Genomic DNA, 21,455 nt, shown 5'->3' on the forward strand with positions numbered 1-21,455 from the left:
ATTCTTTTGCCCAAATGCGCATCGTTTTCTATATTTGCTCACGTTTGACTGCATTTCCCATTTTGTGGCCCATTCATCCAGTGTCTGCTGGTGCTTTGAAGCATGGCAGATCAGCTGATCCTTGCACTTCAAAATGCCAAGGAAGACTCCTTGCAAGCCCCTTCAAAGATTAGCTGGCTATGGAGCTCCCCATGGGGAACTTCGTAGTGCAGCTGATTCTAGGGAGCTTGAGCTGAGCACCCATCAGCTGATAAGAGCTTGAGCTGAGCACCCATCAGCTGATAAGAGCAACTCAGCTAGGACTGACTGTGCTGTTGGCCAGCCAGCTGACTGACTGACTGGTGGTGAGAGAAAGTCTCCCTTTCCAGTTTACAGTTGGGAGCACAATTTAAGGCTCTTTCCTGACTGTGCATTGGCAGCTGCATCTTCACCTCCCCTTTCCTGAGGATGTCACGTATGACAGGGGCAGGTGGGCATTGTGTGGGGGTAAACAGCCTTGTGTCCAAATTGGGATCGGGGCCAAGCCTGAGAAGGCCCGTGAGCCAGAGATTCCCAAGCCCTGATTTAGCCAGGTGGAGTAAGATCATTCTTTATTGCGAACAAAGAAGCTGCTGTTAAAACATGTTTTGAAGGTGGGAAGGAGTTGCAGTGAGGGTGAGAGGAGTTTGCTTTATGGTTTCATAGCAATCTAGCAGTGTTTCCACTTCAGAAAATTTGCTACTGATGTATGTTATGCTCAGTTTTTCCTCCCTCTCTCTCTTTCCTTCTGCAGAATGTGAAGCACTGGAAGATGTCCAGGCTATTAATCTTCTCATCCTGAACCAAAACTCTTGATTTTTATCAGTGGGCAACGTTTCAGAAGTTGTCCACTGCTGGCTATAACATGGCTGCAGACCTTTTGCTACTGAGCCACAAAAGAAAACACAGGACTCTGAAATCCTGCTCTGGATCACCCTGAGGAGAACAGTGTTAGGTGTGCACAGCTCTCTGATGTTGCGGTGCAACGGTGGCATGGCTCAGAGGGCCTGGGTCAGCATGCTCTTCCAGAACCGCAAAGCCCAGCTATTACTAGTCAACTCCCTGACTTTTGGCTTGGAAGTCTGTCTGGCTGCCGGCATCACTTACGTGCCACCTCTCTTGTTGGAAGTGGGAGTGGAGGAGAAGTTCATGACTATGGTTCTGGGTAGGTGGTATTATTCATGTTATTGTTAGATGGCCATTTTCTGTGTGAGGTCTAGTGTGGTGGAAAAGAAGTCTATAGTAGTCCCTCTATGTACAATGCGTGCAGCGTGCCCATTATTGTTGTATGTACAGGGAGGGCCTCAATATGGTAATGACCCCAGAGGACCTGCCAGGCAGGTTTAAGAGAGAACTAGACGGGTTTTCAGGGAATGGTGAATTCATTTTGGATACCAAACATGAGGGCTTCTATGAGTCTGAATTCCAGGAGGAAGAAAAGACAGTTTTAATTGTGCGCTGGAACCTGGGGCTTTATGAAACGGAATCTCTAGATATGGTACGCACTGTAATGCATGCCCACTTAGTGAAACTTGAGGCCTAGTTTGCATGTCACAGTAAGCCACTATGAGCAGTAGACAAGGTTTATTCTGGTTTGGGTGGTACAAGAGGTACAAGAGTAAAAAATCAGGAAGCAGCAAAGTGGCTGTGCGCCTCTCCCTGGAAGCCTGCAGGTTATTTTTTTTAATACTATGTTTTTATGTTGTGACAGTGACTGGCCCAAGGTCACCCAGTGAGCCTCATGGCTGGGGGGGTTGGGGTTGGAGTCCTGCTTTTCCAGGCCAAAGTTTGACTGAGTCTCCCCCCAGATTATGTGAGTGATCTCATGGGCCTATAGAGTGACTATCTTGTCAACTTCTTCCACCTGATGAAATGATGTTATTTTCCTCCCCTTAATTCCAGGGATTGGGCCAGTTCTGGGCCTAGTGTTTGTGCCACTCATCGGTTCCGCCAGCGACCAATGGCATAGCAGCTATGGCCGCCGCCGGCCTTTCATCTGGGTCCTGTGTCTGGGAGTTTTACTGAGCCTTCTGATTATCCCTCATGCACAACGACTGGCCAGCCTCATTGCCTTGGACACCCGCTCCCTGGAGATCGCCTTCCTTATAATGGGCATTGGCCTGCTTGACTTCTGTGGCCAAGTCTGCTTCACCCCTCTGGAGGCTCTCCTCTCTGATCTCTTCAAGGAGCCTGACACCTGCCGGCAGGCCTTCGCTATGTACTCTTTCATGGTCAGCCTGGGAGGCTGCATTGGTTACCTGCTGCCGGCAATTGACTGGGACAGTAGCTTCCTGGCTCCTTACCTGGGGAGGCAGGAGGAGTGCCTCTTCAGCCTCCTCACCATCATCTTCCTCAGCTGCGTCTTGGCCACTGCCTTTGTCACGGAGGAAGTGGTAGCTCAGGTAGAAGTGCTGGCAGGCCCTGCAATGAAGGATTCCTCCAAGTCCCCGCCTCTGGCCTGCTGCTCTTGCTGGCTTCCAAAGAACTTTCTGAGGACCAGGCATCTGGTCCAGGCCTTCAGGAGCCTGTGCGCCTTAGCCCCACGCCTGCACGGAGTCTGCTGCCGCATCCCCAAGGTCATCCGGCAACTTTTCGTGGCTGAGTTGTGCAGCTGGATGGCCCTCATGACCTTCATGCTGTTCTACACGGACTTTGTCGGGGAAGGACTGTATCAGGGAGTTCCCAGAGCTGAGCCAGGCACAGAAGCCAGGCGACACTACGATGAAGGTAATTTGATTTCTGAGGGGGATCAATGCTTTATGCTTATGTCCTTCCATTACAGCAAGTTTCAGCACCTAGACCCTTTGAATTATGCAACAGGAAAATTCTTTCTCTTACTTCTGATAACTTATGCAAGCAAAGCAGACTTTCATAAAGTTACCCTTTCTATTTACTGCAAATTCTTGGTTCTTGCTCAACGTGGGATTCTTTGGGAAGGAGGCAGGAAGTTGGAGGGAAAGAGGAATGGGTGGTGGAATGAGGCCAGCTGGTTTCAGTGTGGTCCTGTGATAGTGTTGGCTCTAGATCTGGGAAACCAAGTTCTAAAACCTTATTCAGCAGTGCAGTTGCTGAATTGCCCTGGGTTAGTGATCATCCTTATAGCCTGAATTCCCCCACTGTGTTATAAAGGAATCTCTTCCCCACCCCAAACATCTAAAGCCAGGTTTTTTAAAAAAAAAAAAAAGAACTGGGAGACTCAGTGGCCTGTATAGTCATTTCTATGCGTGACGAGAGCAAAGTTGGGGGATGGGAAATCTGTGGCCCTCTAGATGTCCTTTGTCATTGGCCATGTTAGTTGGGGCTGATGGAAGTTGGAGCCCCAACAACATAAGAAGGGCCACAGGTTCCCTGTTCCTGGTGTATGTGATGTGAATGAGAAGACCTCAAAAGCATACGATGTGCTAGCCACATGCAACTTAATAATATCTTTCTGCAACCCACTGTCTTGTTAAGATCCTATCAGGAGCAGACTTTGGTAATCTTTTGCAATATGGTGCCCTGTGCTAGACCAAAATTTTGTGCCCCCCCCCCCAAATGGATCTTTGCAATTGTAGATCTTCACAATTTTGTGTCCTCTCAGCTTGGCATCTTGTGAGGTGAACTGCCCATGGCACCCTAAATCTGGCACCGATCCTATGAACCCCCCCTTGGGTGGTGGTGGGGAAAGACAGCTAAGGAGTGTAACTTACCATTCTCGTTTGTACAACAGAGTTGCGGGTGTGCCTTGTACAGAGTAATACCAGACCAGAGTACAACTGAACTAGGTCCACAGTAGGACCAAGTAGAGTAGTAATGACTGAATCTTGGACAGAAGTATATTTATTATCTTGCAAACCAAGACCATTTTTGCAATGAAGGGGACTGAGCCAGGGACCTCATATGTACAAAGCTGTACAGCTTTCTAATTGCACTTAACTAAAGCATGAAATCTAGCTGCCATTCTCCAACACATAAAGTCACTCCTATAGAGCATATTCTCTGCTCAGTAAATTCATTTGCTGACCTGAGCTCCTTTGGGAAGAAAGATGGTGTATCAGATTAATAATGAATAAGCAAAATTGCCTTTCGTAAGAGCAGCTTTGGACATTATTTTGCCGTGAAAGCTCCCTGTGGAGGTTAATAAGGAAATCTGGAGTGTTAGCATCTCAAAAGGAATCCAGCATTTCTTCTGCAGACGTCCCCAAGCTGGTATTCTCCAGACATTTTAAACTACAACTCCCATCAGCTCCAGCTAGATTCCCTTTTATGTTGCATGGACTTTGGAGACCAGCAAGGAGCAAAGCCAGAGATAGCCAATGTGCTGCCCTCCAGATCTTACTGGGGCACAACAGCTATCATCACTGGCCACGTTGGCTCTGGCCAAAGGGAGTTGTGGGCAAACATCACCCAGAGAACACCCGTGGGCAACCCCTGATCTATCGCCTCTTCTCCATAGCTGAAAAAGGTGCTTTGGTAATAGGCTTTCTTGAATACTTCTACTAAAGCTACTTGGCCCCTTGCCTACCTGTTGTTCTCATATAATAGTTCATTTCAAGGTCTGGGTGACCCAGCTTAAATGTAAGTAATATTTAACATTTATATCCTGGTGGTGCCTTTGAGGCTCTGCAGAATTGGAGGGTCAATTGTGTACACACAATGATGCTCAACAATCTCAGAGCCATGGCCAGTGTCAAGTTGTTTTATGGGAAATGCATAAAGGAAAGTCCAAGTCTTCAGAGGACATTGTCCTATAAATTAATAAACAAATCTTTGGATGTCTTTATACTTACCTCCTTAAATGAACACGTTGACAAATCCTATAACTGAAGTCTACTTAGGCCTGACTTACTGCATGTAGGTCATCTATTGGTTCTGCCAAGAGGAGTGACATATGTCTTCTGGACTCTGTGTTGACCCTTCCATTGCTACTGAAGCATATTTCATTTTTAATGCATTCATATTTTTATCCTGCCCACCTCTTAATTGTGAAATGGGAACTTCTATACTGGAACAGTTAAGAAACGCTTCTTAAAAATTGATAAGACTGAAAGCGGAACTAGGACTCAAAGCATTGCAGCTATTTGCCTTTATGAACCTGGCTATCTTGTTATTGTGGCCCCTGGCTCTTCTCCATTTCACCCAATGTACACACGTCTCTTCTCAGGGATTCGAATGGGTAGCCTGGGCCTCTTTCTCCAGTGCATCATCTCCATCATCTTCTCGACAATCATGGACCGGATGGTGAAGCAGTTTGGGACACGAATGGTCTACCTAGCCAGTGTGGCCTTATTCCCGCTGATGGCCATCATCATGTGCTTCTCTCAGAGTGTTGTCATCGTCACTGTTTCTGCCGCCCTGACAGGCTTCCCTTTCTCAGTGCTGCAGATCTTGCCGTACACACTGGCATCGCTTTATCATCATGAAAAACAGGTGGGGATGTGTATGTATATGTGTGTGAGAGAGAGAAAGTCCAGAGAGTCTTGACCAAAGTGGTTTTAATAGGGCCTGACAACTATGTGACTCATGTCTCTGAGCCATTTATATCTTGGGATAGATCAGCCTTCTTATTTTGTTCCAGTTGTGGTAGTGAAGATTGAATAATCCATTGGTTTTTAAAGCAGGAGTGGGTAACATTTGGCCCTCCAGATGTTTCTGAGCTCCTACTTTCATCAGCCCTAACAAGCAAGGACAATGGTCAGGGAAGATGGCAGCTGCCCTTTACAGGCAGATTCTCAAAGACCTCGATGGGGTGCTTCTAGCCTGGGCATCAAATGTGGCCCTCTATTTCTGTCTATCAGGACCTTGGGGTTCTCACTTGCCAAACCCCCCTCCCCAGGCAACACCACCATTGGTCTTGCTCTGTGCCCTCTTAATGGGCTTTTGCCTGTCTAGAAGGTCACCCTGGACTGTGATATGGGATAATGACTCTTGCTTGCTTAAATGGAGAAGTGTGTGTACAGTCATACCTTGGAAGTCGAACGGAATCCATTTGACTTCCAAAACGTTTGGGAACCAAGGTGCGGCTTCTGGTTGGCTGCAGGAGGCTCCTACAGCCAGTTGGAAGCTGTGGAAGCTGCAACGGACATTTGGGTTCCAAAGAATGTTCACAAACCGGATCAATCACTTCCAGGTTTGCTGCGTTCGGGAGCCAAAATGTTCATCTCGCAAGGCATTCGACTTCTGAGGTACGGCTGTCTGTGGAAATCTCTGAATTTTGTGCTGACAGGATGTTTACTTAGCACTGCGTTGGATGCAAGCCATAATCCAGTGTTTTAATAATTCTAACTATATTACACTCTCACTATAATCGTGTTAAACAGTTGTTACAATGCTTACATGTCACTGTATTACCTAATTGTCATGCTATTAAGTGACATAATTGCAGTATTGCATCTTGTTCAGGTTGTGCTGGAGGCAGATGTCCCTCTCCTTACTGAGTTATCCCCCTCTTGGGAGGATGTTACTGCTCTCTGAGCTTCTTTCTCCTTTGCCTGTTGTCAACCCTTTGTGTCTATTTCCATCGTTTGTTTGTTTTTGCTTCGCCTCTTTTCCCAAGTGAGTTACTCCATAACAGCTGCTAGCCCAGTGAGAGCCTTCAGACTAAACATCTCTGAAGCTTCATGCTTGCAAGCCGTGTCAGATACTACGCTTGATCTTAGCAAAAAGGCCAAGTAGTGATACAAGCCACGCACTCTGTTGAATCATGCTGAAAATACCATTGAGCAAGGAACACTATCATTTTTTTCTAACTGGTTGACTTCAGTTTGATGCAGTTGGTGAAACACTCTTAAAAGACACCGTTCCCCCTCCCTCTGTTCTCCAAATGGTTATGGATCTATTTGGACTTTGGAGTTGGTCTTAGCTGGGGAAAGATTGTCCCTTACGCCTTGTTTTAAGTCCTTGTTCCAACACACTGCTGCTGCTCACCAACTCAGCCGCCATCTTCTATAGTCTGGGTCTTCTTCAATTTCTGCTAATGATGTGTCAAAAGAGAAGTGCTTTGCTGCTGCTGCAGCCACAAAAGTGCTGCCTTCTACAAGGTGCTGCTCTGTACACTCACTGGCCCTGTTTTAACTGCACAGCCCTTAAACGGGTTGTATTTTCCATGTGTTTGGAACTGAAGTGAACTCCCATTTCCATCAAGCACTGATCATTTTCTGCCTAGTCTGTAGCAAATTTGACATTCTGTTGCTCTCAATGTTTTTGTAGGGTTGCATTATAGCATCTTACCTTTCCCCCCTGCCCATTTCAGATATACTTGCCCAAATATAAAAGTAAAGAAGACGACGCAGCTCAGCTGGAGAAGAAACACGGCTTCCTCAAGAGCCACCTTCCGGGACAAAAAGTGACCTACCAGAATGGACATGGCGGAAGCCTTTTCTCTCCGCCTGTTGCAGGCTCAGCTCTGTGCGTCAGCTCGCCCTGTGAGGTCTCTCTCATCATGATGGTGGGAGACTCGGACACGGCAGCAGCAGCAGCAGCAAGCCGAGGCATCTGTTCGGACTTGGCCATCCTGGACAGTGCATTCCTTCTTTCTCAGGTCATCCCCTCCCTCCTCATGGGCTCCCTTGTCCAGTTCACGCAGTCCGTCACCGCTTACATGGCATCAGCCACTGGCTTTGGCCTGGTGGCCATTTACTTTGCAACCAAAGTGATCTTCGACAAAAGTGACATGGCCAAGTACTCTGTGTAGGAGGGGGAAAAGGCTGCCGAGGGAATTTCGCACATTGAAACGGGTCAACCAAGAAGAGTCAAGTGGTGCACATTGCGGCCTCTTTCTCCCTGCCAGGTTGTGTTGTAATGAGACGTGCAAAAAACAGAAAGAAAAAGAAACCCGGCTCCCTCTGGTTGAAGGAAAAGCAGTGCTAGGCTGATCTCAGGGTATCTAACGAAAGGGAGTCTGGTTTACTGTTGTCTGTTTCTCCCTAATGCCTTCATTGAAGTGCCTCTGCACAGAAGCCCGCAGCAGACGCTTGCGGGTGTGAAAAGTAAAACGCCATCCTTTCTGCAACAGGGTACTTGCTCTGATAGCTTTGTCTCATGGCATGGCGGGATGGTGACACAGTTCAGGAAGGGACCAAAGCTGTAACTAACCTCACTTCTTAAGCCCCTGCTCACACCATTGCAAATGGGAAGGGGGGGGGGGCGCTGAGCTGCATTTGCTGGACTCTCTCTCCAGAGCTGTGTGGCCTGCCAGCCCCAGCCCCAAGCTGTCCGAAGCAAGGGAGCCTGCTTGGCATGAGCAGGCTTTCAGCAGGATTCATTAACATTGCAGGCTCTGTGCTTCAGACATGGACACAATTGCCCTCGCAAGCCAATAGGACTTTAGTTGTGCCTTTAATACATTGCTGTTGCTTGGTCTTCATGTGGGGATACTGAGTCGTCACACCCATGTAACATAACATTTTGGGTATTGGTGTGAACCGGGGGGGGGGGGGCGAGTTGTGAAGGAGATTGCGGATGGGCACATCTGTAGAAACAACCCCTTCCCCATAGTAGCTGTTCCAGATGTGCTGCAGGTCGGAACCCGAGATCAAGGTGGTATAAATAAGCTGAGCAGGGCTCCGTAGGAGGGGGCTTGTTTAGCAGAGGATGCTGCGGTTGAGCTGGCGGCAAGTCTGCAGTGGCGTGACAGAAATTAAAACCTTGGTCATCATCCGATACTTTCCCCTGTGTATGCCCCAAATAGAGCTTGCTGTTTGTGCAAACAGAGAGGCTCGCATAAACGTAGCTTGAAGAACATGCTCCTCTGGGGGACCTGGCTTTAAGTGACTGAGTGGCGCAGACACATTACACTACCTTCCACTGTGCAGTCCTGAAAAAAAGAGGCCTAGTGTGCCAGCAAGGTTGAAAAAATAAAAGCCTTGCTCCTGTTAAGGTGATGTGGCCAGCCTGGTTGTGCTAAAGGGCTCTGTGTTGTTGTTTTTTAAAGCACACCACCCAACTGTGTTTTTGTATACCACAAGGCAGAGGTTTTTTCCAGTGTGTGATCCAGTATTTCTACCACCCAGATAGTGTAGAGGCTCTCCCTAAGTTGAGCAAGCTATGCAAAGCAAACTGCTCTCTTTTGAAACATATTCTGTAGCTGTTGTCGCTGCTGCAAAGCAGTTTTCAATGAGCCGTTTGCAGAGCACCATGCAGTGCAGGCAGTTGTAACTTGGAGAGTGTGGAAATTGCACATCCAGTACCGAAAAAGTTCAGGGAATGTAAAACTCTGCGATTGAGAAGCCAAACCCCTTCCCCCAAAGTAAGATACCCTGTCCTATTGGGTTCAATAAATTTGAACGACAAAACTTTGCTGTAACTAGCTCAGGACCAAACTTGATATGATGTTAATTATGTGAATTCAATTAAGGTGCACTTTGTGGGGGGTGGAGTGGGTGGGATTATATTACTAGCAGCCTCAAAGAAGCCTGTACAGTCTCTGGAGGGACCACTGTCTCTCTCCCTGCTGTGGTCCTAACAAAAATTACCCCTCTAAAGCTCCTATTTGTATGTCAGCAGAAACCTCTACTGATGCCACAGGGAGCCTCCACCGGCACCAAAAACAAATTGCTAGGACAGGAGAAAAGCATCCTGTTCTCCCAGTTGTCTACCAGATGCCCACAGGAAGCCTGAAAACATGACTTGAGCGCAGTAGCACTCTTTCCTTATACTGGCCACCCCTGGGAGTTGTAGTTCAGGGCCAAAGTTCTCCACAGAGGCTCTGACACACTCTTCTCCAGTCCTGGATAACCCCATCTGCCTGAGTAAATGTGTGCATCCAGTTGCTCTACATAGGAGCGTGTCAACCAGAGCGAAGGGGACATTTTCTTTAATTTGCCTCTTCCACATTCTTACTCAGCCTATGGACTCGTCTAGTTGCTCTTGGCCTTGAACTAACAGAAATGAACGGAGCGACGGCTTTCACCAGTTTGGGAGGATGGGAGGGCTTATCTTACTAGCAGCAACCCTCCCAACACCTGTGACACCTCTCCTCTCACAGCTATTCTACAAACCCTCTAGGGCAGCGGTTCTCAACCTGTGGGTCCCCAGATGTTGTTCGACTACAACTCCCATCATCCCTGAGTTCTGGCCTTGCTAGCTAGGGGTGATGGGAGTTGTAGTTCAACAACATCTGGGGACTCACAGGTTGAGAAAGGCTGCTCTAGGGGATCATTGTTGATGGCTTAGCAACCCAGCATCTAGGTCAGGAATTTTCAGTCTTTTGAAATCAAGGATCCACCTTAAGCCCAAATGTGCAACGGAGGACCCACTCCTTAACATTTTCCCATGGCACTTGGTTCTGCTGCTGTCATGACCCACCTTAGTTCAGGCTGTGACCCAGGAGTGAGTCCCAACCCACCAGCTGAAGACTAGGAAGTCAAGGAAATGCGAGTGGTGCTAGCCAGGAAGCAGGTTTAGAGGACGAGCGCAAGCTGGGAAGTGGGAGAGGCTCCACTCCATCTCCAGTGTCAGGGGAGGGGTGTGTATGTGTGTGTAAGATGCGCCCACAACACTGTCTGGTGCACCCCTTCTAAGAAGAATGGCATGCTGTTACTGGGCAAGTAAGGGTGACGACTGTGCTTGGAAACTGGCATGCGTACAAACTGGAATAAATCAGATCAAGCTTTCCTCTTGGGGAATTGTGCATTATGGGTGTGGTCCAAGTGATGGTTATAGATTACCATGTAGAAAAAAGTTTGAAGCTATTTGTACTCGAGGACACTGGCATCTGCAGCTAACGAGAGAGCCAAGGGCTTGAGGGATGGGTTTAGATGTGGGGGCCATACGGGCTGAGTCGAATATCGCAAGTAGAGCTTGTCGCCCAAAACCTAAGCTTGAGCCAAAATGATACCTAAAAGCAGAGTCTTGCACTCTTGAGCACTTGCAAGTATATCAGATATGGGGACTAGAGAAATGTCACTTGTGCCTGTACTCTGCAATATGAAACTTTGAAGCTGTGTGCCATCCTCTTTGAGCCTCTTAATTTCCTGTTTCCTGGAAGCAATGAAATTTCTGTGGTTGTGCAGCTGGGAAAGAATATTTTGAAACTTAAATCTGCCCAGGCTGCTGCTTTCTACCATATTTTCTTTGCATCTTAATTTGGGAGGGAAGAGAATGTTGCTGCTTCTAACCCTGCCCCAAGATGGATTAGAAGAATTTTACAGTTGGAAAGGACACTGCCTAGTCCAACACTGTCCAGTGCAGGAATCTTGCACTGCTGCATCCCTGGCAGAAGGTTGCTCAGTCTCTGCTTAAATGCTTCCTGTGAGGGAGACCTCTCTACCTCCCAGTCTGTTCTGAGCATCCACCAGCTCCAGTGATCTGCAGTGTTGTATTCGGCAATCACCCACAAACCTTCATCCCCTAGCAAGTAGCCAGCTCTAAATAAGCACGGTTGTTAGGAACGCTCTCTTTTTACACTTGATATGGATCACTGAAGAATCCATCCAGCCATCGGGCAACAGATGGACACATCCCTACTATTGCTGTATGGCCAGTATTAGCTCAGATACATATGGGGTCCATTTTGCAAGCTTTCTTAGAGATCAGCTGAGTGGCAAGTTCTGACTCCTATGTTACTGATGTGCTTCATCTGTCCCCCCCCCCCCAGCTTTATTTAAAGGGAATTTATTATCATTGTTTGGGCCAGTGATTGGGTGGTGCCTTTACTTCTCAACAAGAGATTCCTTTGGATCATTTGTTTTGGGGGAATGTATGCCCCATTCTGTGTCTTGCAAAGCACTGTCTGCAAACAAATTGTGATTCTATTTATTTAGGGAAGTAAATATTTTGTACAGTTTATGTGCAGGGGGTATTAAAATTTATTAAGGAGTTGAAACCTTTAAAAAAAGTGTATGTGTTTGTTTCTTAAATTAATGGATGCCAAGTTTTTTTTAAATTATTAAAAACAATTTGTATACCGCTTTACTACAATGTCTCTAAGCGGTATACAAGAAATAAAACACAGAAAAGGTGAAAATCAGTTAAAACGATAAAATCTGACTTCAGCCAAAATGCCTGCTGGTAAAAGGATATAAAATATAAAATAATACAAAATAGACACTGGATGACCTCAACTGGAAGAGAGCTCCACAAAATTGGGTCCATGTGGTCGATATAAACATGCACCCGAGTCATTGGGGACCACTAACAGTGACTCCCCCAAACACCTCAGTGATCAGGCAGGGATATAAGGGATTAGGTGGTCCTTGAGCACCCTGGACCCAAGTTGTTAAGGACCCTATAAATTCATACAAGAATATTGAACCTGGCCTAGTAGCATATGGGCAACCAGTGCAAGCTTTTGAGCACTGCTGACAATAGTCTTTCCCCATCAACAGTTTACCTGCAGCATTTGGTGCCAATTAGAGCCTCTGGACCAGGCCCAAGAGTAGACCCTCATGGAGCACATGGCCATAATCAATTCTTGAGTTACTAATGCATGAATCACTGTGGCTGCACTACCCTTTTCCAAGAATGGCTGTCATTGATGCACAAACTGTAGGTGGTAAAAGGCACTAGAATGGACGCAGGAACATCCCAAAAATCTAAGCCTGTTCTTTCAGTGGGAGTGCAACCCCATTCAGAACAGACTAATACCCTTGTAGTGGAAAGAAAGGTTACGTTCCAGCCGTACACATCCATGCATAAGAAATGGAAGAAAGGGGAAATTGTGAAGAAAGATTATACATGAGTAGCCAGCAGTTGTAGGGTGAAGGTCAGGTGGGCTGAAGCTCAGAATGAGAGAGGTTAAAAATAATATTACAGGCTTATTCAGCTATGGGGCTACCTTTGAAGGTGACCCAGAAACTGCAATTAATCCAGAATGCGGCAGCTAGACTGGTGACTGGGACTGGCCGCCAGGACCACATAACACCGGTCCTGAGAGATCTGCATTGGCTCCCAGTACGTTTCCGAGCACAATTCAAAGTGTTGGTGCTGACCTTTAAAGCCCTAAACGGCCTCGGTCCTGTATACCTGAAGGAGCAGCTCCATCCCCATCGTTCAGCGCAGACACTGAGATACAGCTCCGAGGGCCTTTTGGCGGTTCCCTCATTGTGAGAAGTGAGGTTACAGGGAACCAGACAGAGGGCCTTTTCGTTAGTGGCGCCCGCCCTGTGGAACATCCTCCCTTCACATGTGAAGGAAATAAGCAGCTATCCTATCTTTAAAAGACATCTGAAGGCAGCCCTGTTTAGGGAAGTTTTTAATATTTAATGCTGTACTGTTTTTAACATTTGATTGGGAGCCGCCCAGAGTGGCTGGGGAAACTCAGCCAGATGGGCGGGGTATAAATAAATTATTATTATTATTATTATTATTATTATTATTATTATTAATTATGTTTGAAGGAAGACGAACGTGCAAGTAGGTGCTTTGCATTGAGAAGGAGAAATGCTATTGGGTGACAGAGATGGCAGAACTGCTCAACGTCTATTTGACTCTGTCTTCACCCAAAAGGAAAGCAGTGCCCATGCTTGGGATAACAGAATAAACTACGCAAGGAGTGAGATGAAGCCCAAGATAGAAAAAGAAGGAGTATGAGACCACCTGACTACTTTAAACGAATTCAAATCTCCAGGACCTGGTGAGCTGCACCTAAGAGTACTAAATGAGTTTGCAGATGTAATCTCAGATCTTTGAGAATTATTGGAGAACAGATGAGCTCCCTGGGGACTGTTCTCCCCATCTTCAAAAAGGGGGGAAAAGATGACCCAGGTAACTTATAGCTTGATGTCAATACCAGAAAGTGTCCTAAAACAGTTGGTCTTTAAGCACTTTAAAAAGGATGCTGTGATTACTAAGCCCCAGCATGGGTTTCCTCCAAAACAAGCCATGCCAGACAGCTCTACAATTCTATGATTCTGTGAGCCTTCATCCAGGTAAGTAGGATAATTACACAGTTCAAAGATGCATTCCAGCCAGGCAAAGATGCTCAAGGAAGTCACTGAGCAGGGGCAGTGAAAGGTGTGGCCTACAGAGAAAAGGAATGGCCTAGACTAGAGAGAGCCACAAATTGGCCCACATGCCAGAAGCTCCCCACCACTGATATAAACACACACGTGAAAAACGGAGCTCAGTATTTTCTTTGCTAAAGCTTCTATATGGAATTCCATTAGCAGGCTTCCCAGAGAACTACATTGGATGTGGGGGGATGGCAGATTTAAATTTTACCCACCACTGAATATTCATGCCGGGGGGGGGGGGAGAAAGCCACCCACTGATTGCTGCCTGTCATGCAGCTGTTGGCACAATATCAAAAAGGCAAAAGTGTACACAAACAGAACAAGACAAAAGGAAGTAGAAGATATCAAAACATGTTTGCCTCAAGAAAACAACCTTTGGCCTCTCTTACAAATACCCAGAATTTGCTGAGGCAAGGATGGTGAATTATTTTTCTTCCTGAGATCTTATATTAACCTAATTTCTACTGCAACACTGAATGAAGAAAGAAGTTGAGGGATCACCCTTTGAGGCTATTTCTGAATTTGCAAGTATAAAATCATAGAATGGTAGAGTTGGATGGGACTCTGAGGGTCATCTTAAGTTCAACTCCCTGCAATGAAGGAGCTCAGCTAAAGCACCCATGACAGATGGCCATCCAACCTCTGCTTAAAAACCTCCAAGGAAGGAGAGTCCACAATTTCCTGAGGGAGTCTGTTCCATTGCTGAACATCTCTTACTGTCAGAAAGTTCTTCCTGATGTTTTGTCAGAATCTCCGTTCTTTCTTGTAACTTGAATCCATTGGTTCAAGTTCTACACTCCAGAGCAGAAGAAAACAAGCTTGTTCCATGTGACAGCCCTTTAGATATCTCAAGATGGCTCTCAGATCTGCTCTCAGTCTCTGTTTCTCTAGGCTAAACATACCCAGCTCCCTCAACTGTTCCTCATAAGGCTTGCTTTCCAGACCCTTGATTATCTGGTTGCAAAAATAAAGTCTTTATGAACAGAAATCTGACCAACACTTATCTAGTATGGTAACCCTGATAAATATCCCAGCGCTGATAAATATCGAAGACAATGGGAATAGGGGATGTAGTACTAGATATAATATAGACTAGTAGAGATGAGTATGTGCAAAGGGTTCTGCTTTAACAGGTATTTTCGCACTTAACACTTCTTTTTAAGGTCTTAATAGAAAAATAGTACCGCTCTGGTGGGAAGGTAAATGCCATTTCCGTGCGCTCCTCTGGTTCGCCAGAAGCAGCTTAGTCATGCTGGCCACATGACCCAGATGCTGTACACCAGCTCCCTCGGCCAATAAAGCGAGATGAGTGCTGCAACCCCAGAGTCGATCACGACTGGACCTAATGGTCAGGGGTCCCTTTACCTTTTAGTATTGTATGCCAATGAGTATAAAGAAAATGTACAGTTTCCCTCCCTAGTTGATGCTGTCACTAATAAGTTCTTAGCTGCCTGTATGCTGGCAGTGTAGCATTTATCTTGCCAAAAGCTGAGCATATCTTCAAAGCAATTAAAGAAATTAGTGGAACAACAACAAGCCATTGGCTGAGGAGTGGCTTAAAGCGTGGAATGCTATGCTGTTGAATAAACTTAACAGTAGTAATTAGATCTAAATTAGGGGAAAATCTCAGCTATAAATGATGATTTTGAGAAATGGAAGGAGGGACTCCTTTGGGGTATGCTTCCATTTATTTAAGCATTTAAAAAGGAGGAACAGCCCAAGAGAAATTTGGCAACCGACCCATTGATACAGGCCCATGCAACTTTAGGCTTGGAAATAAATCTGGTTTGTTTCCACTGCTTCGGTTCCAGACCAACTTCCTTTGGCAACAGGTACCTGCTGGGGCACAGGTGGCGCTGTGGGTTAAACCACAGAGCCTAGGACTTGCCAATCAGAAGGTCGGCGGTTTGAATCCCCGCAACAGGGTGAGCTCCCATTGCTCGGTCCCTGCTCCTGCCAACCTAGCAGTTCGAAAGCACGTCAAAGTGCAAGTAGATAAATAGGTACCGCTCCAGCGGGAAGGTAAACGGTGTTTCCATGCACTGCTCTGGTTCGCCAGAAGCAGCTTAGTCATGCTGGCCACATGACCCGGAAGCTGTATGCCGGCTCCCTCGGCCAATAAAGTGAGATGAGTGCTGCAACCCCAGAGTCGGTCACGACTGGACCTAATGGTCAGGGGTCCCTTTACCTTTACCTGTTGGGGAAAGTGGTACAGTGAGTGCTGAACTTTCAGGCTGAAGTCCAGTGTCCCACAGTCTAGCTCCCCCCCCCTTAGTATCCAGAGAGTGACAGATTATGGGGGTAGAAGCAAACAAGCCCTATGTCAGCACCTAGACCCAGGTGGTCATGTTTTAAAAATATCTTTTGTAGACAGGAGGTGACCAGCCAGTTATGTAGATTTATTATGTTTACTACAGTATATGCTTGTTATAGTATTTTTACTTTAAAATATATATTGGACATTGGCCAACAGAGTAGTTCCTTGAACCAGTAACAGTATCTCAGCCTATCCTACCCCACAGGGTTGTTGAGATGATGAACTGGGGAGGAGGATGACTATGTACTATGTTCAGCCAGGAGCTCTGGCCAGCTCCAGTGCTGGTGGCCTTGCTTTTTTAACTAAGGCGTTTTTGACTTTTCAACTCATCAAAAACTGAGGCTGATACACATCTTGTCCTGTAGGTGGTGCTATAAGATGTTGTAAAATCTAGAAAGAAGCACTGTGGTTAGGATTTTACATTCGATGAAGTCCTTTTATTTTGTGGATTTCAGCTAGTCCTCTGGTTACTGTCAGTGCATCAGTCCCTTCTATGTTACTAAACTTTTGGTCATAAATCCCAGTTTAGTGATCAGCAAGTCCCACTCTGGAACAAGCTGCTGCCAGCTTGTTAAACCTGTGATGGTGTCTTTGCTCCTTCCCTTGTTTCTCTGGCATACAAGAATAATCATACATTTCTCTCGGTCTAAGTAAGCCACTACACCACTTTTTGATTATTCTGGATGGTTAGCAATTAATTAATTATTTTAACAGATTCATATGCCACTCCTCTTCAAAGCTTCAAGGGCAACTAATAATAAAATATAACAACAGCAAACTTGGTTCTCTTTGTGGGTCCTTAGGCGGCATCATCATCAGTACACGAGATAAAAATAGCTGCAGACTCAGGAACATCCCAAGGTTTTCAGAAGTACAAGAAACACCTTCCTGAGCAGGAGTGGGGAACTGTGGTCCTCAAGATGTTGCCAGATTCTAAACAGCCAATACCATTTTTCCAGAGAACTATGGGAATTGTAGCTCTCTGAGGGGGAAAAGGTCTCCAAACAGCTCTCAGCACCCTTAACAAACTACAGTTCCCAGGATTCTTTGAGGGAAACCAGTACTGTTTAAAGTGGTATGATACTGCTTTAAATGTTGTAGTGCAGATGGGGCACCAGGGAAGTCCCCACCAGCACCATATTGACAAGACATGTTGCCAGGCTGGCAGCCTTGAATTAATGGAAGTTTCTAAGCCCTCTTCAAGGTATCTGCCTTTGTTTATTCTCATTCTCACACATCATGGCTGAGCATCACAGAAAAGTTGTACTCTGCAGAGGGCAATGCCTGGTGCAATCGCAATGCAATTGCTAGGAATGCTGGAGTTGCTAGTTCTCCAAGTTGCAGATTGGCAGGCAGAAATTCAATGGGTGTATCTGGAGGATGGCAAAAGGAATTATTTGTGTCATACAGGTATTCACCACGTGAATTTGATACATTAAACTGAGAATCAGCCCCAGGCTACATGATTACATGCCGTAAAACCTACAGCCATAGAATCACGGTATTGTAGAGTTGGAAGGGTCCCCACGAGTCATCTAGTCCATATAGGGCAGGTGAGAAAATTTCAAAATAATCATCAGCATTCCATTCATGTTTACTATTGAAATCTTCTTAATTTCATTCATATCACAGTCATGCTTTTATTTTGTTTGCATTTCATATGCCTTTTGTCTGCATACCTGCACCTTCAATTGACATTCCCAGGGTGGCTTACTTTTTTAAAAAAACAAACAACAACAACAACAACAACTAAATCAAAAACCACAATATCAACAATAAAACTGCTTCAGCCTATTTAGTCCCATTGATGTCAATAGCGCAACTGCTTGTCAGTTACTGCCTTGGAAAAAATGGGCCAAAAGTAAAAGCTTCAGGCCATTAAAACTCATGGCTGTTCCCTGCCTTGGGGGCACTACCTGTTAAAACATGCAATTTCACTGTGGCAGAAATCTGGGCAGTTCCCTAAATAAATTAAAGAAAGATCAGGCATGCCGGCAGCCTGCAGAAGAGAAGTTAACGATGGCAACTTCTCATTACCATTCCTAGTAAGCTAATTATCTGCAAGTTAATGCAAGCACCTAAAGCCTTCTGGGGAGAAAGGGGTAATAGTAACGATCATGCCGGATCATGCTCTAGGGATGATAGAGTACAACTGCCATGGTGAATGAATTAAAGAATTTCATCCTGCCATGTGTGGCATGAGACATAGCAGTCCTCTGTTGACAGGATGCTTTCCCAATCTGGTGCCCTTCAGATCGGGGCGGAAACACCCGCCATCCCTGACCATTGGTCATGCTGGCTGGAGCTGATGGGTGCTGGAGGCCAACGTCTGGAAGGGACCACATTGACTACCTCTGCTCCAGATGTTGCTGGATCCCAACTTCCACCAGCCCCAGCCACCATGACCAATGATCAGGGAAGATGGGAGTTGTATTCCAACATCTAGAGAACATTAGGGTTCCTTCTGGATGAAGGCTGTTCATTGAGCATTTGCCCCGATTTGTTCCCACCAGGTTTGCAAGGGTGCTGGATGATGTTACATCACTCAAACCGTTATTCCATTACGTTGTATGGCATTTCCCCTCTGTGCTGCTACTTATAGGGAAAAGATGGATCTTTTGGTGAAGAGGGTTTGTTGCGCAAGAGCTCTGAATCAGTTTTAATTGTGCAACCTTAATTTGATGGTATGTGATTGAATCCCACCTGAAAATAGTGACTGTCTGGGAGCATCACAGGTTGGGGAAAGCTGCTATAGACAAGCCCTGTCTTCTTCTACTGCTGCTGCTTAGCACTAAAATATTGCTATTTGAAGCATTTAACACACATTGTCTCCATAATCCTTAAGACAGCGCTGTAAGACAGGGCATTGTGATTATCCCCACACTGCAAGGGGAGAGGGGGCTTGCGGAAGGCTGTTTATGCTGCAGTCCTGCACCCATTTACCAGGGAGTAAGTCTTCATGAGCTCAGTGGAGCTTACTCCTCAGTAGACATGCTGCAGTGCTGTGGAACTCCCAACTCCCATCAGCCCCAGAATGACCAATGACTAGAAATTATTGCAATTCAGAAACATCTGGAGAGCCAAAGGCTCCACATCCCTTTGGCCCAGTGTTTAAATCACTGGGGGGGGGGGGTGTAGAGAGAGGAAAGGATAGGACTGGCATCTGCAGCCAACATCATTGGGCAACTGCCAGACAACTAAGTCCCACTGGTGCTGCCCTCTTCCCTTGCCCCCCCCACCCCCCAATACTGGGCAGTCTTAGAGACAACATTAAAAATTTCTCACAATGAACTCAGGCATTGTAGCTGCCCTACATTACAGCACTGTTGCCCATTAGGCCTAACACAGAAGGAAGCCTTCCAGACTGAGGCCAGTTTGCATAGGACCAGGGCCTGACCAAGACATTTTGCTGCCTGAGGTGAAGGTGAAGGTAGGCCACATGCCCCAAACTCCCATGCAAAAACTGATTGGACCATCAGGTGGGGACAGCAAGTTTATTTAGGAGGTGCAGAGCACTCACAGCTGTTATCAAAACACCTTACCACTAGTTCTCGCCCTCCAGTGACTGCCACCTAAGGCAGCCGCCCTGTTCTTGTGAGAACTCTCTCAAAGCTGAGACACACCCCTTATTTATTGCTTGTATTTATATGCCACCTTTCTTCCAAGATGCTCAAGGTGGCATACATAGTTCTCCTTCCCATTTTATCTTCACAGCAGCCCAGTGTGCTGGGTTAGGCTGACAGGCATTGACTAGACCAAGGTCAAATAGTCAACTTCGTGGCCGAGTAAGGATTTAAACACTGGGCTCCCAACACTCTGACCACTACACCACACTGTGATGACCCCATGGCTATTCGTTTTAGAAGGCTACCAGGAAGGGTGAGGTATATGGATGGCCTCATACTTCCGCCCCACATAATCCAAGCGAATTGTTTGGAATCATATTTGGAAGTTGAATCACATAAGAGATGCTCTGGCAAGGACTGCACATCACTGATAAAAGTGTTCCTCACCGTGTGCTGTGCCCTTGGCAGGATAGTCTGCTCAGTTCCCTCAGCAAGAGTATTCTGTATTGTCTGCAGAATCAAGTCGCCAAACAACGAAGCTTTTTCAGAGGATTTCTAGATGGCCTCATATTTGGAGGGGTGTGTGTGTTGAGGGCAGTGCTTTTCCAAAAAAGCAGAAATAAAAATCAGGTAGGGTATAATTATAGACTAATAATAATGGCAATACACAGTGTCCCTGACTTTGCCTGTCATTTAATAAATGCTTAAGACATACATCCAGGTTGCCAAGTTTTCTCCCCATTTTCCCAACTACACACTAAAAAAACCTTGCCTTAAATTGATGATCTGATATGCAATAGCAATAGCATATGGTATGTTCGAAGTTCTCAAAATTAATGGAAATGAACAGCACCAATAAACATGTGACCAATTTACGGCACCATGCTGTGCTGTGTATATTGTACACCACACTACTTGTGATACAATGCTGAACCACTTTGAGGTTTTCTTGTTTAGTTTCTAGAATCAAGTGGAATATAAATTTAATGAAATACGTATGATGTGCAGATCATATAATAAACTGCAGATGATCTTCCCACCATCTAAGTATAACATTTCATTCATTTCTTTTTTAAAAATATTGTTAATGTTTAACTTACATTGGACATATTTTTTGGAAACACATGCACCCCGATCTTCACATACCTAGGTCTGGGGAGGCACACACACCGGGTTGAGAAACACAGATATAACTAAATTGAAGAATATATTGCCATGATTCAGAAGGTTTGCATGCTATCAGACTTCATTCTCTGATGGGATTTCAGCATAGCTGAGCAAGGGAAGTACTTCCCCCAGTGAAACCTATACCGACCCTAATAAACAGCTCTTGCAGATGTGTCCACAGCCGTGTTCCTTAATTAATGCCAAGCTGTGTGACCCAACAGCTGCACAACTTTTAATTATGGCATTATAAGCTTAAAATCAGTTCAAATGAGCCAAATAAGCTCGGTCTCCGGCCTCAAGACGGACAGCTTATCGCATTTTGAAGTAAATGACCTAATACACGACCAGGTGACGTTATGTGTTCGCACACGTGCGCGCATTAAGTCCAATTAGCTACCTGCGCCCCTCTCTGCAGCCACGCGCCGCCGGGCCGTGTTCTCCGCGAGCGGCCGCCAC

General features: G+C 46.0%; 1 protein-coding gene across 2 annotated transcripts in view; it reads left to right on the plus strand.

Moving 5' to 3' along the window:
- Positions 1 to 8,428, plus strand: part of SLC45A3 (solute carrier family 45 member 3) — a 39,682-nt gene extending 31,254 nt beyond the window's left edge. For both annotated transcript variants that reach the window (XM_083444440.1, XM_083444441.1), the window contains exons 2-5: positions 773 to 1,183; positions 1,921 to 2,745; positions 5,162 to 5,427; positions 7,250 to 8,428. In XM_083444440.1, the coding sequence (XP_083300566.1) occupies positions 991 to 1,183; positions 1,921 to 2,745; positions 5,162 to 5,427; positions 7,250 to 7,690 (1,725 nt within the window). In that variant the 5' untranslated portion in view covers positions 773 to 990 and the 3' untranslated portion in view covers positions 7,691 to 8,428. The remainder of the gene's footprint in view (positions 1 to 772; positions 1,184 to 1,920; positions 2,746 to 5,161; positions 5,428 to 7,249) is intronic.
- Positions 8,429 to 21,455: the final 13,027 nt, after the last annotated feature.

Source organism: Podarcis tiliguerta (genome assembly GCF_965153285.1).
Source record: "Podarcis tiliguerta genome assembly, chromosome: 6".
NCBI classification, from domain to species: Eukaryota; Metazoa; Chordata; class Lepidosauria; order Squamata; family Lacertidae; genus Podarcis; species Podarcis tiliguerta.